The sequence below is a fragment of the Nannospalax galili genome, unplaced genomic scaffold, assembly GCF_000622305.1.
Source record: "Nannospalax galili isolate Female #2095 unplaced genomic scaffold, S.galili_v1.0 scaffold213, whole genome shotgun sequence".
In the NCBI taxonomy this organism is placed as follows: Eukaryota; Metazoa; Chordata; class Mammalia; order Rodentia; family Spalacidae; genus Nannospalax; species Nannospalax galili.
Window position 1 is genome coordinate 5,220,068 of NW_008335195.1, and position 17,072 is coordinate 5,237,139.

Below are 17,072 nucleotides of genomic sequence, written 5' to 3' on the forward strand. Positions count from 1 at the left end.
TTTTTGTCTTAGCTTTTATAATTCAATTGGACACAACATTTGTAGAATTAAATTCCAGTATCTTACCAAGGGAATCTTTCATAAGAGGAATTATATAAATTAATCATCCTATTTAAGCTTCAGGTACTTTGTGAGATATTTGGAGGTTATTCCATAAATATGCAGTTTGGGAAAAATGTAATACAAGTTGGACAATGCTTACAGTGCATCATCTTTTCTCACTTCAAACCCACACAGAAATTCCGAGAACTGAAATCTTGTCCTAGTATTACCTGTGCTAAGACTGGGCATTCATAAGGTCACAGCCCATAGTGAGGATACCTGGTTGGACGGTGAAGTTGAGACCCCAGGTAAAAAAGTCGGGGGATGCAGCAAACAAAATACTCAGAAAGTTGAGATCAGTTACATAAACAAAGCCCCAAACAAAAAACAGTGTCCTAGGAATAAAAGACAGTTTGGGTGGAAAGTGAAATTCACTGTTTGAAACTCTGAATGTGCATGTGAGAGTTCAAGTGCACTGCCCTTTGGGTGCCTTCCACATCATCCAGAGCAGACAAATCATTTCCAAATGTATTTTGAACAGCAAAGCCTCAAGTGAAATTTTACCTTATGCTTCAGTATATAACACATGGAAATGAATTCTTTTAATTTAAAGAAAACTCTTAGATATCTCATTTTATCAAATCCCAATGAGAAGAAAACCTAGATAAGTTGGATGAACTCTTGTTGGGATTGTTGATTTCTAGGTGACTTTTGCAGTATGTCCAAACTATTGTTCAGTTTTGTTCAGATATGTATTGAGTAAATGCATTCGCTGTGCGACATGGTGATTTTCTGCATTCTTCTTGATTCTGAAGTTCAGAACTCCTCAACACCAGCATTGTGGTTGAGAACATTATGAATCATGGAAATTAGATCCCTTGCCAATAATGCTATAAGGACTAATTGTTTCACACCTCAGCTAGTGACTTTTTCTTCTGATATTTAATAGAAAAGCCACTCCAGTGCCTCATGTTTCTCCTTTTTCTCCCTCTTTTGAACCATCACAAACTAATTCCCATCAGTCACATAGCCACGGATTTTCCTTACAGGGGCAGCAGAAAAGAGCTCCAAACATGGTGCCGAAGACAAGACACAGACCATCATCACAGCCATGAAGGAAAGGATGAAGATCAGGGAAAAAAACCGGCCAGAAGTGTTTGAAGTCATCCAGGAAATGTTTCAGATTTCTAAAGAGGACTTTGTACAGTACGCAAAGGCTGCCAAGCAGAGTGTGCTGGATGGGACATCTAAGTGGTCGGCAAAAATAACCATCACAGGTAAAATAAGTTCCTTAAAGAGGGTTTATGTGTCTCAGGAAGCATGATTAATTAAAATGGTATATAAAATGAATATAATACTTTCAATCTTGTCAGTATTGACAAATCTACCTATTCAAATTTCTCAAATATATTCTAGATAATTGGAGTAATTTCAGTTTGCATTCTCTGAATACCCTGAAGATTATAAAAATCTAGCTTTTTAAATGACTGCTACTGAAACTTAAAATTGGTTAATAATCTCCTGATAAGGATTGTTTGTTTGCTTACTTAATGAGAAATTATTAAAGGAACTGCTCATTTACCATCTGATCCTTAAATAAAGGCTGATTGAGTTTAGTGGGGCCCAGTGACAGGGGCTTCTGAAGTTGATTCTTTGTATGATGTTAACATAGACCAATCTTTGTGATCTTTGGACTCGCATTACATTACATAATTTTAAAAATACTTCCTTTATTGGGATGAGTTAATAATTACTTATACCAAATTTATTTAAAATTTTCTATCAGCCAGGTGCCTTGGTGCATGCCTTTAATCCCAGAGGCAGGCAAATCTCTGTGAGATCGAGGCCAGCCTGATCTATATAGTGAGCTCCAGGCCAGCTGGGCCACAGGGAGACCCTGTCTCAAAAAACCAAAAAAAAAATTATATCATGGAACTTTGGATTTTGCTGGATAATATCTTGCATATTGTGCATATAGCCTCATCCTTAAACATGTATACATTGTACATGTATATAATATGCACACACACATATAACATGCATGTGTATCATATAATATATGTAGGCATATAGAACTAGTGTGTGTGTGCACACACACACATAATTCATTAGAGTCATTGGACATTTTTTGAGTCTTCATTTACAGCTGACACTGTATGTTTATGGTCAGGTATGGCATGCTGTTTTGAAGCATGTATGCATTTTGGAAGGGCTGTCTAGCTAGATAACTTGTGAGTTATCATACACCATCGTGCGTGAGAGCACATCATTCCCTTTTGTGTTTTAAGAATGTGGTGCAGGGTGTTCACTATGGTTGCCTTGCTGTGCAATGCTTCTGTTGAAATATGTTCTTCCTGCTTAGCTATGAGTTCAACTATAAATTGAATTCCTTGTTATCTCCCCACAAACTTCCCAGGCTTCTCATAGGCACCACTGTAATCCTGTTCTATGAGTGACTGATGCCACTGTCACAAAATATCTGCCTTTCTGTTACTGGTTGTTTCACGTAATGCAATGTCCTTCAAGTCTATGCATGCTATTGCGAATGGCAGAATTTTATTCTATTTTAAATTTAGTTTGAGAATTTCAGACATGCACAGTATATTTAAATTATATCTACCTCCTTCAGCTCCTCCCATGTGCCTCCCACTCCCTTTCAAATTCATGAGTTCTTTATATATATATGAAACCTACAGAGTCTATTTAGTATGTGTATATGTGTTTAGGACTGATCATTGGGACTGGGTAATCTACCAGGGCACTACCGCTGCAGAAAACTGATTCTCCTTCCCTCGGTAGCCATTGACTGCCTGTAATTCTTCATATGGGGTGGAACCTTGTGGGCTTTCCGCCATCCCCATTAGCATACTGACTGTTACAGTCCTTAAGTCTTTATTCAAATCTTGTTTAGGCAACAGTACTGTTGATATTTCATGGGTGCAGCTTCTGTGTCATGTTAGAAGCCACTATCTAGAAACAGGTGTCCTCATCCACTGGCTCTTACCGTCTTTCCACCCTCTTTTCTGTGATGTTCCCTGGACCTTAGCTGTAGGTGTTGTATTGTTATCTATCATTTGGGGATGGACACTTGCTGTCTGATTGTCCAGTTATGGATCTCTGTAGTAGCCTCTGTCTGCTGTAAAAAGAAGCTTTTTTGGTGAGTGTTGAGAGCTGTGCTTATCTATTTGTATATGAACAAATGTTTAGGATATAGTTAGAGATTATGTTGGTTTAGGAGAATGACAGTAGTAGGCTCTCCTCTAGGGTCTGCGACCTCTCCAGTACCAGCCACGATTTTCTTTCTTATTGAAAGGGTTTTAAGTTCAATTAGACAGATATTGGTTACCCCATAGGTAAGTGCCACTATTGCACTATTGGGAATATCTTGCCAGGCCAGTCATTATTGTGGTTTATAGGTTTTATAGATGGGTAGGACTATTGATTGCTTTTCTCCCTTGGCAGATTGCATCACATCTTCCATTTTATAAGCTTACTTAAAAACATGTATAATATATGTGCATGTCTATATATATGGATATGTGTGTGTGCGTGTGTATACAATTTAAATAGTTGTGCAACAAAGGGTGAAAATGCTACCTAAAAGTCACAAACTATCTAACAAATACCCCAGTACCAGGTATGAGAAGCCTCCTTTCAAGTTGTTGGTCAGGGGAGTTCAAGACACTCCCTAAACAATATAAATTATTGCTACTGGTTGCCTCCCAGAACTTGAAGGTAAGACCCTACTGCTGAAGACACCACATATTTCTGACACAGGATGGGAGGAACTAAGCTGGAGCTGACCTGTAAGCCTCCTCCCTGAGGATCAGCTCTCATAATATCACAGTATCAGAAGGTACTATGCAAAGATTTCATTCTTGATCTCCATGAGTAAGTTATCAACACACCTGAGTCAGCATTTCTTAAAAAGACGTTTACAGCTGACCAGCAGCATATAAAAAAAAGTTCAGTATGACTGATTATCAGGGACGTTCAGATTAACATTACAGTGAGGTATTATATCACTAATATTAGAATGGTTATCATTAAAAAAATACAGGCCCAACCTTAGCAGAAGAACTATTGGCAGCTGATTACTGCAGGTGAGGGAGATTGATCTTTAAAGGAGAGATTCTAGATAGGCTGACTAGACCCAGTTGAATGAACTTGTACTGAGAGATGTATGGGTACACTAATTTGGCTAGATAGACCTTAACATATATGACAGAATGCATGAAATCTGGTGGGGGTGCTATGGGAGGGTATTGATGGGGGTGGGGGTATAAAGATGATTAAAATACTTTGTATGGGGGGGCTGGAGAGATGACTCAGCTGTTAAGAACACTGTTCTTGCAGAAGACCCAGGTTCAAATCCCATCACCCACATGGCAGCTAACAACTGTCCGTACTCCAGTTCCAGGGGATCCGATGTCCCCTTCTGGCCTCTGTGCGCCAGGTGCACTTACCTACATGCAGGCAATACACACATATACATAAAATAAAAATAATAAATAAAAATTTTAAAAAGATGCTTTGTATGAAATGCACAGAAATTCAATAAAAATGTATTCAAAGTAGACTGGAGAGATGGCTCAGCAGTTAAGAGCACTGGCTGCTCTCCCAGAAGACCTGGATTCTATTCCCAGCACCCACATGGTGGAATAACTCCACTTCCAGGGTATCTGACATCCTCTTCTGACCTCCGCCAGCGTTGTAAGACACAGGTGCAATTACATACATTCAGGTAATACAGTCACACATGTAAAATAAGATATATGTATATATAAATTATATCTATTTTATATAAGAATTACTTTATGTAAAAATTATATATAATATATATGCAAAAAAGTATGGATCATAATTAGGAGAGAAAAGAGTCCTGTACACTGTTGGTGGGGATGTAAATTAATAAAGTCATGATGCAAAACAGTGTGAAGATTCCTAAAACAGTTTTGAGATGACATTACCATATTCTCCAGCAGCCCTACTATAGTGTATACACTCCAAAGAGATGAAAACCTTATCTTAAAGAAATGTCTGTAGTTCTGTGGTCATTGCACCATGATTCACAGTAGCTGAGGCATAAATCAGCCTAGGTGTCCATCAATAGACGGACAGGCAGAGAATGCAGTACAACACTAGAGAACACTAGAACACAGTTCAACAGTAGAGATGTCCAGGGAAGATCCTGCTGGTCAGCATGAATATTCTTTAGTGATATCTGTGAAAGCCTGCGAGCTGTGGGAACGTAACAAGGGTGGTTTGTGAACCTGGGGCAAAATGATGAAAACTATTTTCTCTAATGTTTTGTTTCTGAGGGTATCATATTAAAACCTTTATTTTGGCTTATTTCAGTGGTCTCTGCACAAGGCTTGCAGGCAAAAGACAAAACAGGGTCAAGTGACCCATATGTTACAGTTCAAGTTGGAAAAAATAAAAGAAGAACTAAAACCATCTTTGGAAACTTGAATCCAGTATGGGATGAGAAGTTTTACTTGTAAGTACATGATGTACAGCTACTACAGGTATTAAATTATTTTGAGAATAAGTTGAAGACAGTCTTGCAAAGAAAAAAAAAACTCATTTTATGAAAAAAAAAAGTAAAGCACTGTTTCAAACTTAATATTGCAATAAAATGCATTACTTATTATTTAGAAGTATGTGAATGAAAAGATTATTTAGACACAAAAAAGGTACTCAGTTGGGGTGGTGTTGTAAGAGAATAAACGAAATTTGCATCATAGTCTGTGACTTGGGATGTGGTTCCTGTAACTAGGAAGTCACAGACTGGACCAGCAGTTCCCTTACATCTGAAGGTTTGTTACTAATGATAGGGCAAAGACTTGGCCATCACCTGGACCACCCCCAGTGGTGTGACCCACAGGAGATCACACTGAAGTAAAGGCTGAAGCCAGCTTTATCACTCCCCACTGTCTACGAGGGTATTTATTTATAAGCCACTGACATCTTGCACTTGAGAACAAGACATCAGTTTTCCCTGACAGGTTCTTTTCTATCACTCCTTTTATACAAAATGAAATGACTTCCAATTATCATTTGGAACAAGAAACTGAAGGGGTTGATATCTGTTGAATCACATGTACATGCTAAGTAAGGAGACTTGGACTCATAATTTGGAATAGTGTTTATTAGCAAGTGGTGTGTGTGTGTGTGTATGTGTGTTTGTGTGTGTGTGTGTGTTCTGATAAAAGAGTACTAAGAAATAGTTTCAGAAAGTTAATTGATATTGTATAACTACAGAATTAGCAACAGGACTTGGATGGTCTCCTCTTCAGAGAAATGGACATGCTAATAGCTCTTCCTTTTAAAACTGAAGACAAGAAATCAATTGGTAGTTGTAAATAGAGATTCAGCTGGAATCAAGTGAAAGAATAAAGCTGGCTAAGAGCACCAGGGGAGAATTATGGAAACCACTGCCATAAAGAGGTCAGGAACTAGGAGCAGAGGGGCTGGAGAGATGGCTCAGCAGTTAAGAGCACTGGCTGCTTTGCAAAAGGACCTGGGTTCGGTTCTTAACCCCAGTTCCACGCCCTTTTCTTGCCTCTGTGGGTGTTGCATGTACACAGTGCACTTATATACACACAGGTAGAACACTCATACACAATATATAAAAATAAATACATTTAAAATTAAAAACAAAGAGGGCAGGGACTCAGAGCAGAAGCCCCTGAACAGCCTCACTCTTGGCTGACACAGCGCAACCTGATCTAGGCTCTGAGAAGCCACATGTTCGAGGTTTATAAATACCTGGATTGAGCCATCCTTGACACACCAAATCAACATATAGTTGTGCAAGTGAGTTTTGTGTGTGTGTGCTTCTGTGCATTATTCATCACAGACAGGGAGGTGACATGTCCACTGAAGTCTTCCCTCCTGACTGCCCTGTGCCCAGGCAGAAGCTGACTTGCTTTCTGTGTTGTACATTTTTTTCTACTTGGTGTTTTCTGCATGGTTCATAGACAGATGCATCGGGTATGTGCAGCTCCCTTTGCTCACTATAATTATGTTTGCGTTTTCGGGACATATCTTTTTATTGCTGTGTAGCACCCTAAATATCTTTTTAGTACATATCTTTTTATTGCTGTGTAGCACCCTAAATAGTTTCATCATTTGACATTTACACCATAAATGTATGAGAACCCAGATCTAATCCAAACCTGCAATACTTGTTAAGGCCAAATCTTAAGTGCTTTATATTTCAGCAATTCTAACTTGCATGCAATGACACTTTATATAGGTTTTGCTATGCATTTTTCTAATGACTGCGAATTTTAAGCATCTTTTTATGTGTTTGTGTGTCACGTATCTTCTTTGGTCTATTCAAGTATTGCGCCTATTTTGTAATAGTTTTATATTTTATACACTTAGGTCTTGATGTATATTTAAATAGATTTTAATACTGTATAAGTTATGCATGAGTATTTAAATATTTGTCATTTTGAAAGTATTGTTTGTTCTCGACTGACTCACTTTTGCACCTTTGATTTTAGGACTCTTTGTTCTGTTCTGTCGTCTTTTTGTATATTGTTTTGATGGACCACAGCCCTGTAAGCAGCCTTTAAATCAGGAAACAGTCTTGAAATAAAGATTAGCCCTACAACTTCCTTTTTTCAAGGTTATGTTGGCCACTTTAAAAAGATTCAATTATTTCCATATTAATTTTAGAATCAGATAAATGATTTTTTTAAAAATGAAACCATACAGATAAAAATAACCTCTGTATAGAATTTTGATTGCTTAAGCCACACCGAGATTTCTAGTATTAAATCAAATGGAAATGATCATGCAAAAATCTCTAGCTTGCCCCCCCAATCCCAGGCAGGAAGGATTCCTGTCTTAACTTTGATACCAGCTGTGGCTTTACTGAGGCTGCCATTCATTCCATTAGGAAAAGCATCTCCTATTGTATTGTCTACATGCAGAGTTTCAATGAGCAATACATGTTGAGTTTTGTGCTGCCCTTTTTACATATATGTTGACATGACCATATGGTTTCAACTACGGTTTTTTAAAGATGGTTTAAAGACCTCCTCCACGGTGTCTGCGTTGTGTGCGCTGTTCTCCACGGAAGTCTGCTCCATCCTCACCTCCACTGCTCCGAATGTGCCTTCATCCTCCTGACTTCTTTTAATATTTCATTTGCTCTGTTTATTGGTACAGTGTGCTTATGGTGGGTCACGTCATTTTCTTTGTTTTGCTGTCACTTAGGGTTTTTTGAACTTCTTGAGACTGTGTGTCTAAATTTTCTTTCGAGTTTGGAGAAACTCTGGTCATTTTTATAAGCGTTCTTTCGGCTTCCCACCCCAACTGTGGAGACTCCACTGACCCTCGCGTTAATTCTCTTGACATTTCCCACAGTTCACTGTTGTGTAATTCACTTTTCCTTCTGGCTCTCTTTTCTAGCTACTTGACCTTGGTTTTTATTGACATGTATTTATACACTCTTTTCCTCATTCCTGTCTAACATGAAGCAAACACAAGCAACTTTTTCCTCATATCACATATTTTATATCTCCATCTTCTGAAATCCGAATTGGGTCTTTGCGTTTTGTGTTTGGGGTTTAAAATGCTTACCATAATTATCACTGCCAGGTAATCCCGTCTTCCTGGAGTCCATGCCTGGATTCATCATGCCTGGTCCTCTCTACCTCCCAGTGCCCTCCCACTGCTAGTTCCCTTAGCTTTCCCACCTAGCGTCCAGCTGCTCTTGGTTCATCTTTTTGCCCCTCACTCCCAGATATGAGAGAACACATCCTGTTTTAATAGTTGCTTATTACACTTAATGTGATGACTTTACTTCCATCCCTTTCTCTCACAAATAATATCATTTTTACTCATCTACTACTCATCTGTTGGCAGGTAACTAGGCTGATTCCATGTCTTTGCTATTGTGAACAGTGCTGCAGTAAACCTGATCATGCCAGTGTCTCTTTAACATGGTGGCTATAGACCCTTTGAATTCATATCCAGGAGTGGGGTAGCTGGATATGTTCATTTTTTGATTTTTTTTTTAGGAACTTCCATATGGTTTCCTATGGGGAGTATACTAATTTACATTCTTGCTAACAAATAACAATTAGTGTTCCTTTATCCTATATCCTTACCAGCATATCTAGCTTTGTGTGTGTGTGTGTGTGTGTGTGTGTGTGTGCGTGCGTGTGTGTGTTTTGTAATAGCCATTCCGACTGGGATGAGGTGAAATCTCACCATAATTTTGATTTGCATTTCCCTTATAACTGGAAACATTGATCCTTTTCTCCATATGTTCACTGGCCATTTGTACTTCTTTTGAGAAGCACCTGTTCTGGTCATTTTCCCTTTCTATTGATGAAGTACATGTTTTGCTGTTTTTGTTTGTTATATTTGCTAGATATAAAATATCTGTCAGTGAACAGCTGGCGAAGGTTTTTATCCCATTTTAGAGACTGTAATTTCTTTTGCACCTTATTTCTGCTGTTTTCTGTACAGAATATTTTTAATTTTATGCCGTTTCCTATGTCAGTTTTTGCTTTATTTCCTCAACTACTGGAATTCAATTCTGCAAATCACTGACTGGGCTAATGTTCCCTTATGTTGCACGTTTTAGTTTCAAAAATGATTGATTTGCATACTGGGTGAATGACAAGGATCAACTTTCAATCTTCTACCTGCAGATGTCCCATTTTACCAGCACCACCTGTTGAAGAGATTATCTTTTCTCAAGCTTGTTTTTGATATTTCTTTGGGAATCCTTTAGTTGAACATGCCTAGATTTATTTCTGGGCCTTCTGTACTCTTGGTCTATGAAATGTTTTTATGCCATTATAATGATTTCTTTGTTACCATTGGTGTCATGGAACTGTCTTCTGCATATGATATCACTGTTGCCATCCACACAGCTCTGATTAATTGCATAGGACACTCAAAAGATCAGACCTATAAATATCCCTTGTAGAAATACGAGCGGCCATCAGACCCTCCCTTGAGATTCCAGCTACTAGCCCTTCCTGCTTATGCCTTCCCCAGCTGCACATAGTCTTTAGGGTTCAAGAGTATCTAGATGAAAGGTTGACTGCCGTTGTGAACTCCTGTAGTGTAGCTTTTGCAAAGTGGCATCTAGACTAGGGAAGAATTTTCATTATGCTCCTCTAAGTAATAAACCCATTTTTTCACCAAGCTGGACTAACTGGAATCATTTCTTTGGTCTATCATTGGCGCCCTGTCTAGGGTGGATACAAGTTTGTTCACATCTTCCTAGGAGCAGTCACATAGCATGGGCCTCTGTAATATATTTTGAAAGCAGGATTATCCTTCTAGTATTGCTCTTTTTCCTCAAAAATTGCTTTGACTGTTTGGGATCATTTGGGTTTCCATATGAAATTTACCCCGCCCCCTTTTCTGTGAAGAGCATCATTGGTATTTTAATGTGATTGCATTGAATTGTAGATTATTTTGGCTCTGTAACCACGTTAACATTATCAATTCACCCTATCCATGAAGATGGGTGATCTTCATGTCTTCTAGCGTTTTTGTCAGTTTCTGCATTATTTATTGTTTCGTTGCAATTTCCACCCCTTTGGTTAGCCTGTCTTCTAGCGTTTTTGTCAGTTTCTGCATTATTTTGCCAGTTTCTGCATTATTTATTGTTTCGTTGCAATTTCCACCCCTTTGGTTAGCTTTATTACTGGATTTTGCTGTATATATTTGTTTGCTTGTTTCCTTTGTTTTTGTCAGTGGGATACTTTGTCTATTTCTTTCTCAAGGATTCATTATTGGTACATAGGAAAAGTTAACGATTTTTTTGTATGTGGACTCTGAATTCTGCTACTTTCCTGCATTTTCCCATCAGCCCTAAGAGTCTGTTAATTTTTGAGTCTATACAATACCTATAGTAGATGTTTCAATGCCATGGACTGCCAAACTGAGAAATTTATATCCGTGCTTACTTAGCTTTGACTGAAAAGCTTTCTCATTCTGCCGCATATTTTTCTACTGCTTCATGCGTCTTGTAAGTTTCGGCTGTTTTTCCAGACATTGCAAATGTCACTCTTTGAGTTGCTGGGTATTTTCACATTCTGTAAATACTCTTCCTCTTCGTTATAGAAAGACGTTACATGGAAAACTTTGTTATTTTGCTCTTGTTTTGAATCTATTAAACTGAATTGAAATAGAACTGTGCTCTATTTACTGACTCAAATTGTTAGGCCTTCTGCTCTGCTCAATGGAAAATAGATTCTTCTCTGCTCCTGGGTGGTGCTGGCACTGTCACATCTAATTCATTCAGTGTCCTTAAGCCAGGCTTGGGCGCCATTATCACAGTCACACACTCATCGTATTTAACTGACTTCGCATGGGAGTCCTCTGTAGATCGCAGTCTTCTTTTTCTTCAGCTCTCTTCAGTACTCCATCCTCTGACCTCCAGCTGCCTTGGTCTTTCAAGAATTCCAGTTTTGTCTTTTCAGCTCAGAGAGCTGTAGGCTCTCCTTTTGACAGTGGCTGGGACGGACAGTCCCCAAGACAGTGAGCTGAAGTCATCACAGTAATCAAAGTAATCACTTTGACTTTGATCTCTCAGGAGTCATGTTCTTCAGTAGCCAAACTCTGTTATATTGATATGGGATTGTACATTTGTTTCCTTTGAGTTTCTGATGTGGGATGACTCCCTGTTACTCAGTATTGACTATGATGAAAGTCTGAGTGTCTGAATTTAAATAATAAGCAAAAACGAAATAAAACAGTAGGAGAGCCAGTACAGTGTGTCAAACAAAGAATGCTTCTGAGGGATTTGATATGTGTGTGTCCAATAGCAGTCTAGGAAATAAAGGGTCCATCCAAACATTTATTCTGGTATTTAACCCTATAATGATTCCTCCTGAGAAATCAGCTATGTGTTGTTGAGTGTATGTATATAAAGAAACTACCCAACAGCCATATCAGGCCCATGCAGAATTCCTAGAAGCAACAGTGTCCAGTGTTCATACAGGCCAGTAATAATGTCAGTTCACCACTTAAGCTAGAAATCACCATGGTTTGTGGGATAAGAACCCAAAGGTATGTGCTGAGATTCAGGACTGTACAGCAGCATGCTGATGATGTTCTCATGGGAAAAGAGTTCCAACCTGCATAGCCAGGGAAAGTGGGGATCAGAGCATGGGAAGCCCTAAGAGGAAAACAAGGCACTGCTGCAGTAAAATCAGAGGGGCTGGAGAGACAGCTCCGCAGTTAAGAGAACCAGCTGCTCTTGCAGAGGACCTGGGTTCAGTTCCCAACACCCACCTGGCAACTATTCTTCTGGTGTCCATGGGCACTGCATGACATGGGTACACTTATGTACATGCAGGCAAAATCCTCAAACACGTGAACTAAAATAAATAAATTAAAAAATTAAAGATAAAGTAGAATTAGAGAGTTGAGGTCAGGCAAAGGGTGCGAAAGATTGTTTGGTTCATCTCTCTCATTTAATTCATGAGGAAATTGCAGCTTTGCTGGGTTAGGGAACAGCCAGTCTACCAAGAAGTCCCTGCTGTGAAGCCAAATACAAAACACTACAGGTGACGACAAGACGTGCTTTTTCCTATATCCAGATTCTCTGCTTTAAAGTGTGCTGTTACCCTGAAGGAGGCAAGCAGACAGATCTAGTAAAATGAAATTAAAATAATTTTTCAACTTTTGAATTTGGTTATAAAGACTGATTATCACTCTATGTAAAGCACTTTGATGCCCTCTGAAGATTTTTATAAGTAATTTCATTTTTATTTTATTACTTTTACCATTGCTTAAATTTAAAAATTATGAATTTTTTAATTTTCATTTTTATTATTCCAAAGAGAAGCAATTTTAACACATTTTCCCAGAAATAACCTGAAGCAGTTTACATAAAAATACATAAAAACAGGTTACATATACAATGAAGTTTAAGGGGGGAAAATAGGAATACGATATCAAAAACCAAAGGATTTGCCAACATGGGGTCAACTTTGGTGGATTAATGAAGGTTTCCATTAGCTCTGTACTTTTTTTTTTTTTTTTTAATCCTAATGAGTATTATTGGGCTTGCTAACAAAGCATAGGGTCGGGGTTTATTTACAGAAGAGTGGGTTTACCCCCACCCATTTACTGCTGCACTTGAAAGTTCACGCTCAAATATAGATCCTGTGACTTCCCAACAGCCGCACAAAATGGCAAGAGGGGTGCCTCATGGTTTCATGAGAGGATAGGAGGGAGGAAGGGGAAAAATAAGAAGAAAGTCTGTGTGAAAATTCCAAAAAGAAGCACAGTATTTTGTATGCTAATTTAAATAACTAATTTAAAGCAAAGAGCATGGTTGCCCTGTGACTGTAGAGTGGATGCTTCTGGCTAGTGCCTCAGAGAAGGGAGCCATGACTGTACACAGGGCTTTCATTTCCAAGATGTCATGTAGAGATTGCTTATGATAATGTAAATTACAGTGCTTTGGAGATGCTAAAACTCATAAATCTAAGGTGCTTGTACTCTTTGCTCTTGGATCATTGTCTGAGTGAACACTTCATGATTAATTATGACATTCGATTACATTTTCCTATGCTACAGATAAAGGTGTCTTTTGTGCTTGTAAACTATTCACCTAAATTCAAAGGATGAAGTCCCCCCCATTTGGGTTATAGAGAGAAAATGACGCTGTGATGTGTCTATTTAATAAGTGTGAGAGCTAAGAAACTTGCATTTTAAATTTATGTTTATTCCCAGGGATCCTATAGCCAATCCTTCATGCCTTGGATTTTGGTTTTTTTTGTTGTTGTTTAGTTATATGGTTTTGTTTTTCGCTAATTTCTGAAATGAAAAGTTTGTGTTGAGTTCTTCCTAAAGGGGAGGTCATCATGAAGGTAAGAGCAGGGTGTACAGTGCCATGTAAATTGAAGTGGTACTAACCTTTGGAGTAAGGAATTCTGTTAACGGAAAAGCTGGTCAACACAATCCCAGCGGTAGGAGTTCAGACACGCTCTCATTTATCCTGGGACTCAACAGGAATGCTTTGCTGTTTATACATTTAGCTCATGCAGCTCACTGGAAAGTTAGCTCCACTTCCATCATGGGGAATTGGTTAATCTCCAACCACTTAACCTGAGTGACCACTATGTACAAAACCCTGCATTAGACGCCATGAAAAGAACACTTTTAAGGACTGATTTCATGTTTTACGAATATTTATCTGTACCATAAGATTACAAATCCAAGTTCTAGAACAATTTTTGATCTAACATCCTTCTGGAAGTCTAGGAAACACTTAAACTCTTAGAATCTGGGTTTCACAGTGGGAAATTGAGTTGGTTACTTTTCTTACTGTTGCTGTGGCACATGCCTGACAAGAAGCACCTCGGTGGACAGGGATTGATTTCAGCATAGTCTGAGGGGCTATAGTGCATCTCAGCGGGATTGCATGGTGGTAGCAATGTCGTGTCCACAGTTAGAAGTCCAGAGTGGACAGGAAGCAGGGTGGGTTGAAAGCAGGAAGGTGTACCTCAAGCAATCCACTTCCTCCAGCAAGGCTCTGCCTCCTAAATGTTTTACAACCTTCCCAGACTGTGCCAGCAGCTAGGGACTAAGTATTCAGACGCATGAGGCCATGGGGGGCATTTCACCTTCAAACCACAACGGATGTACAGAAGCATTATCCTCCACTTTAACTCACAGTCATTGTAGGAGGCAGAGTAACACAAAAGCACTTTGAACTTCTAACACTGTTATTAAGAGAGGTGATTGCCGTGGTTCCTCTGAAGTGTCTGTCAAATACATCAGTTCCCAGATACTCAGCTATGGTGGCAGACAGAACCATAGGCCCCTGGCTGTCGCTGAGCCTTGTGCTGCTCAGCCAGAGATGAAAATGAATTAAACATAAACTATGCACTGTACAAGATGGCTTATTTAACACCACAATTAAATAAAATGTCTGCATAGCACAACTGATTAATATTTTAAAATGGCAGGCAGAAGGTAATCAAGGGTTTGATTTATTTCCTCCATCACTAGCACAGTCCCTTGCTGGGCTGGAAGGGGAAGGCAACGTGTCCTGAGGTGCCCCAGCCAGCTCACAATGACAGTATGCATCCACATGTCATTTGTCACAGAAGATGCTTCCATGATTGTTTACAGCAGAAGGGAATCTAGCCACACTTCATGGGCTTAAAGTTTTTTGTTGCTTGTTTTTGCTAATCATGGTCTACATTTTGATATGTCCAACAGGGAGAAAACAACATTGCCTCTTACTTAGAAGCAAGGTTGAGCTCTTTGTTACCTATTTACACACAGCAGAGACAATAGAACAGGTTCATTTTGTTGTGTTGCACATAAGCTTTGTAAGGAAGGGTGGTCTAGAAATGGGACTGAGTTTCATGAAATTTGAAGTTAAGAATCAGTAAACAGAAAACCATTAAATATATGATCTGATATACATTCCTAAAGATAGCCCTGTTGTGTTCTGTGGACTTTGTTTGGTTTTAAAATGAAAATGAAGCTGGGTATAGTGACATACACATGTGATCACAGCACTTTGGAAGTGGAGGCAGAAGTATCAGGAGTTCAAGACCAGTCTCAGTTATATACAGAGTTTGAGGCTAGTCTAGGCTACATGAAACCCTGCCTCAAAAAAAAAATTGAAAACCAGATAGAATTCAAAGAAAATCCTCCAGATTGTTAGTGAATAATTGAATTAAAAACAGGAATTCATGAGGCAGTGAGAACGGTTCTGTAGGGAGCCTTCTTAGAAGGAGAGAACACTACACAGAGTTACTCTATGGAGGTTGAATTAGGAAGAACCAGTTTTTATTATGTAGTTTGTGTGTGTATAAGAAAGAGTTGGAAGATCTGAGGATCAGCTGTTCACTCAGTAGATTAAAGCAATTTTCCTTAAGTGTAGTATACCTCTCTTTTATTTTATTTATTTATTTATTTATTTTTTGGTCTTTTTGAGACAGAGTCTCCCTGTAGCCCCAGCTGTCCTGGAACTCACTATGTAGACCAGGCTGGCCTTGAACTCACAGAGATCTGCCTGCCTCTGCCTCCCAAGTGCTGGGGTTAAAGGCGTGCACCACCATGCCTGGCCACAGTATACCTTTCTATAAATCATTAAGACTCAAGCACTGCACTGCCAATCCATCTCTGTTTTCCTCTTTCTCCACATCTTGGATATAAGATTATTTGGAAGCAGAAAAGGTGGCTGAGCTTACTGGAGCTCTTCTTAAACAAACTGGAGTCTGTGGATTCTGTTACTGATACTCATACAGTGTGAACTCCAGATCACCAGGCAGTTTTTTTCGCTCCTGCACTGCCCCCGTTCCTTTTTAGAGAAACCATTCACTGTGTGTGAGGTGCTGTCTGAGGCGCTACAGACAGGGAGGCAACCAGGAAAGGCAAGTGCCTTCTGGTTGGAACCTTGTTCTGGCAGGAGCACAGAGCTGAGGCTGACCCCAACAATCAGTCTGCAGAAGTTAGGGGATGTGGACATTTCTGCCTGGCATAGCCACTGTGGCTGAGGAGATTAAAGGAGTTTAAAGCAAAATGATATTTGAAGACTGGACAAAGGTATTTCTGAATATGTAAACATCCTGTCAATGAAATATTAATTGGTAAGAAGGTCCAAAACCCAACTCATGAACATATCAGTCTAAGTACTGGACTTTGTGTAGCCATTGACTGTATCTTGAATCCTATTGCTTTTGTGACATTTTAGAACAAATTTATGAAGCATCATCATGCTTGTTAGCACTTTTACAAGTGAGAAAGCTAAGCTTCAGGGAGATCCACAGGGTTTTGCTCAAGAATTTGACTAATACCTAGCACTTGGGAAGAAGAGGCAGGCAGATCTCTGTAATATGGAGGCTAGCCTGTTCTACATAGCAAGTTACAGGCCAGCTGGGACTACAAGGAGACACTATACAATAAAAAGAAAAAGAGAAGACAAGAGAGGAGAGGGGAGGGGAGGGGAGGGGAGAGGAGAGGGAGAGGATAGGAGAGGAGAAAGGAGAGGAGAGAGAGAGGAGAGAGGAGAAAGT

General features: G+C 39.2%; 1 protein-coding gene across 1 annotated transcript in view; it reads left to right on the forward strand.

Moving 5' to 3' along the window:
* Unc13c (unc-13 homolog C) overlaps positions 1 to 17,072 on the forward strand; it is a 573,981-nt gene that overhangs the window by 258,012 nt on the left and 298,897 nt on the right. The window contains exons 9-10 of the mRNA XM_008829781.3: positions 1,092 to 1,319; positions 5,401 to 5,542. Of these exons, the coding sequence (XP_008828003.1) occupies positions 1,092 to 1,319; positions 5,401 to 5,542 (370 nt within the window). The remainder of the gene's footprint in view (positions 1 to 1,091; positions 1,320 to 5,400; positions 5,543 to 17,072) is intronic.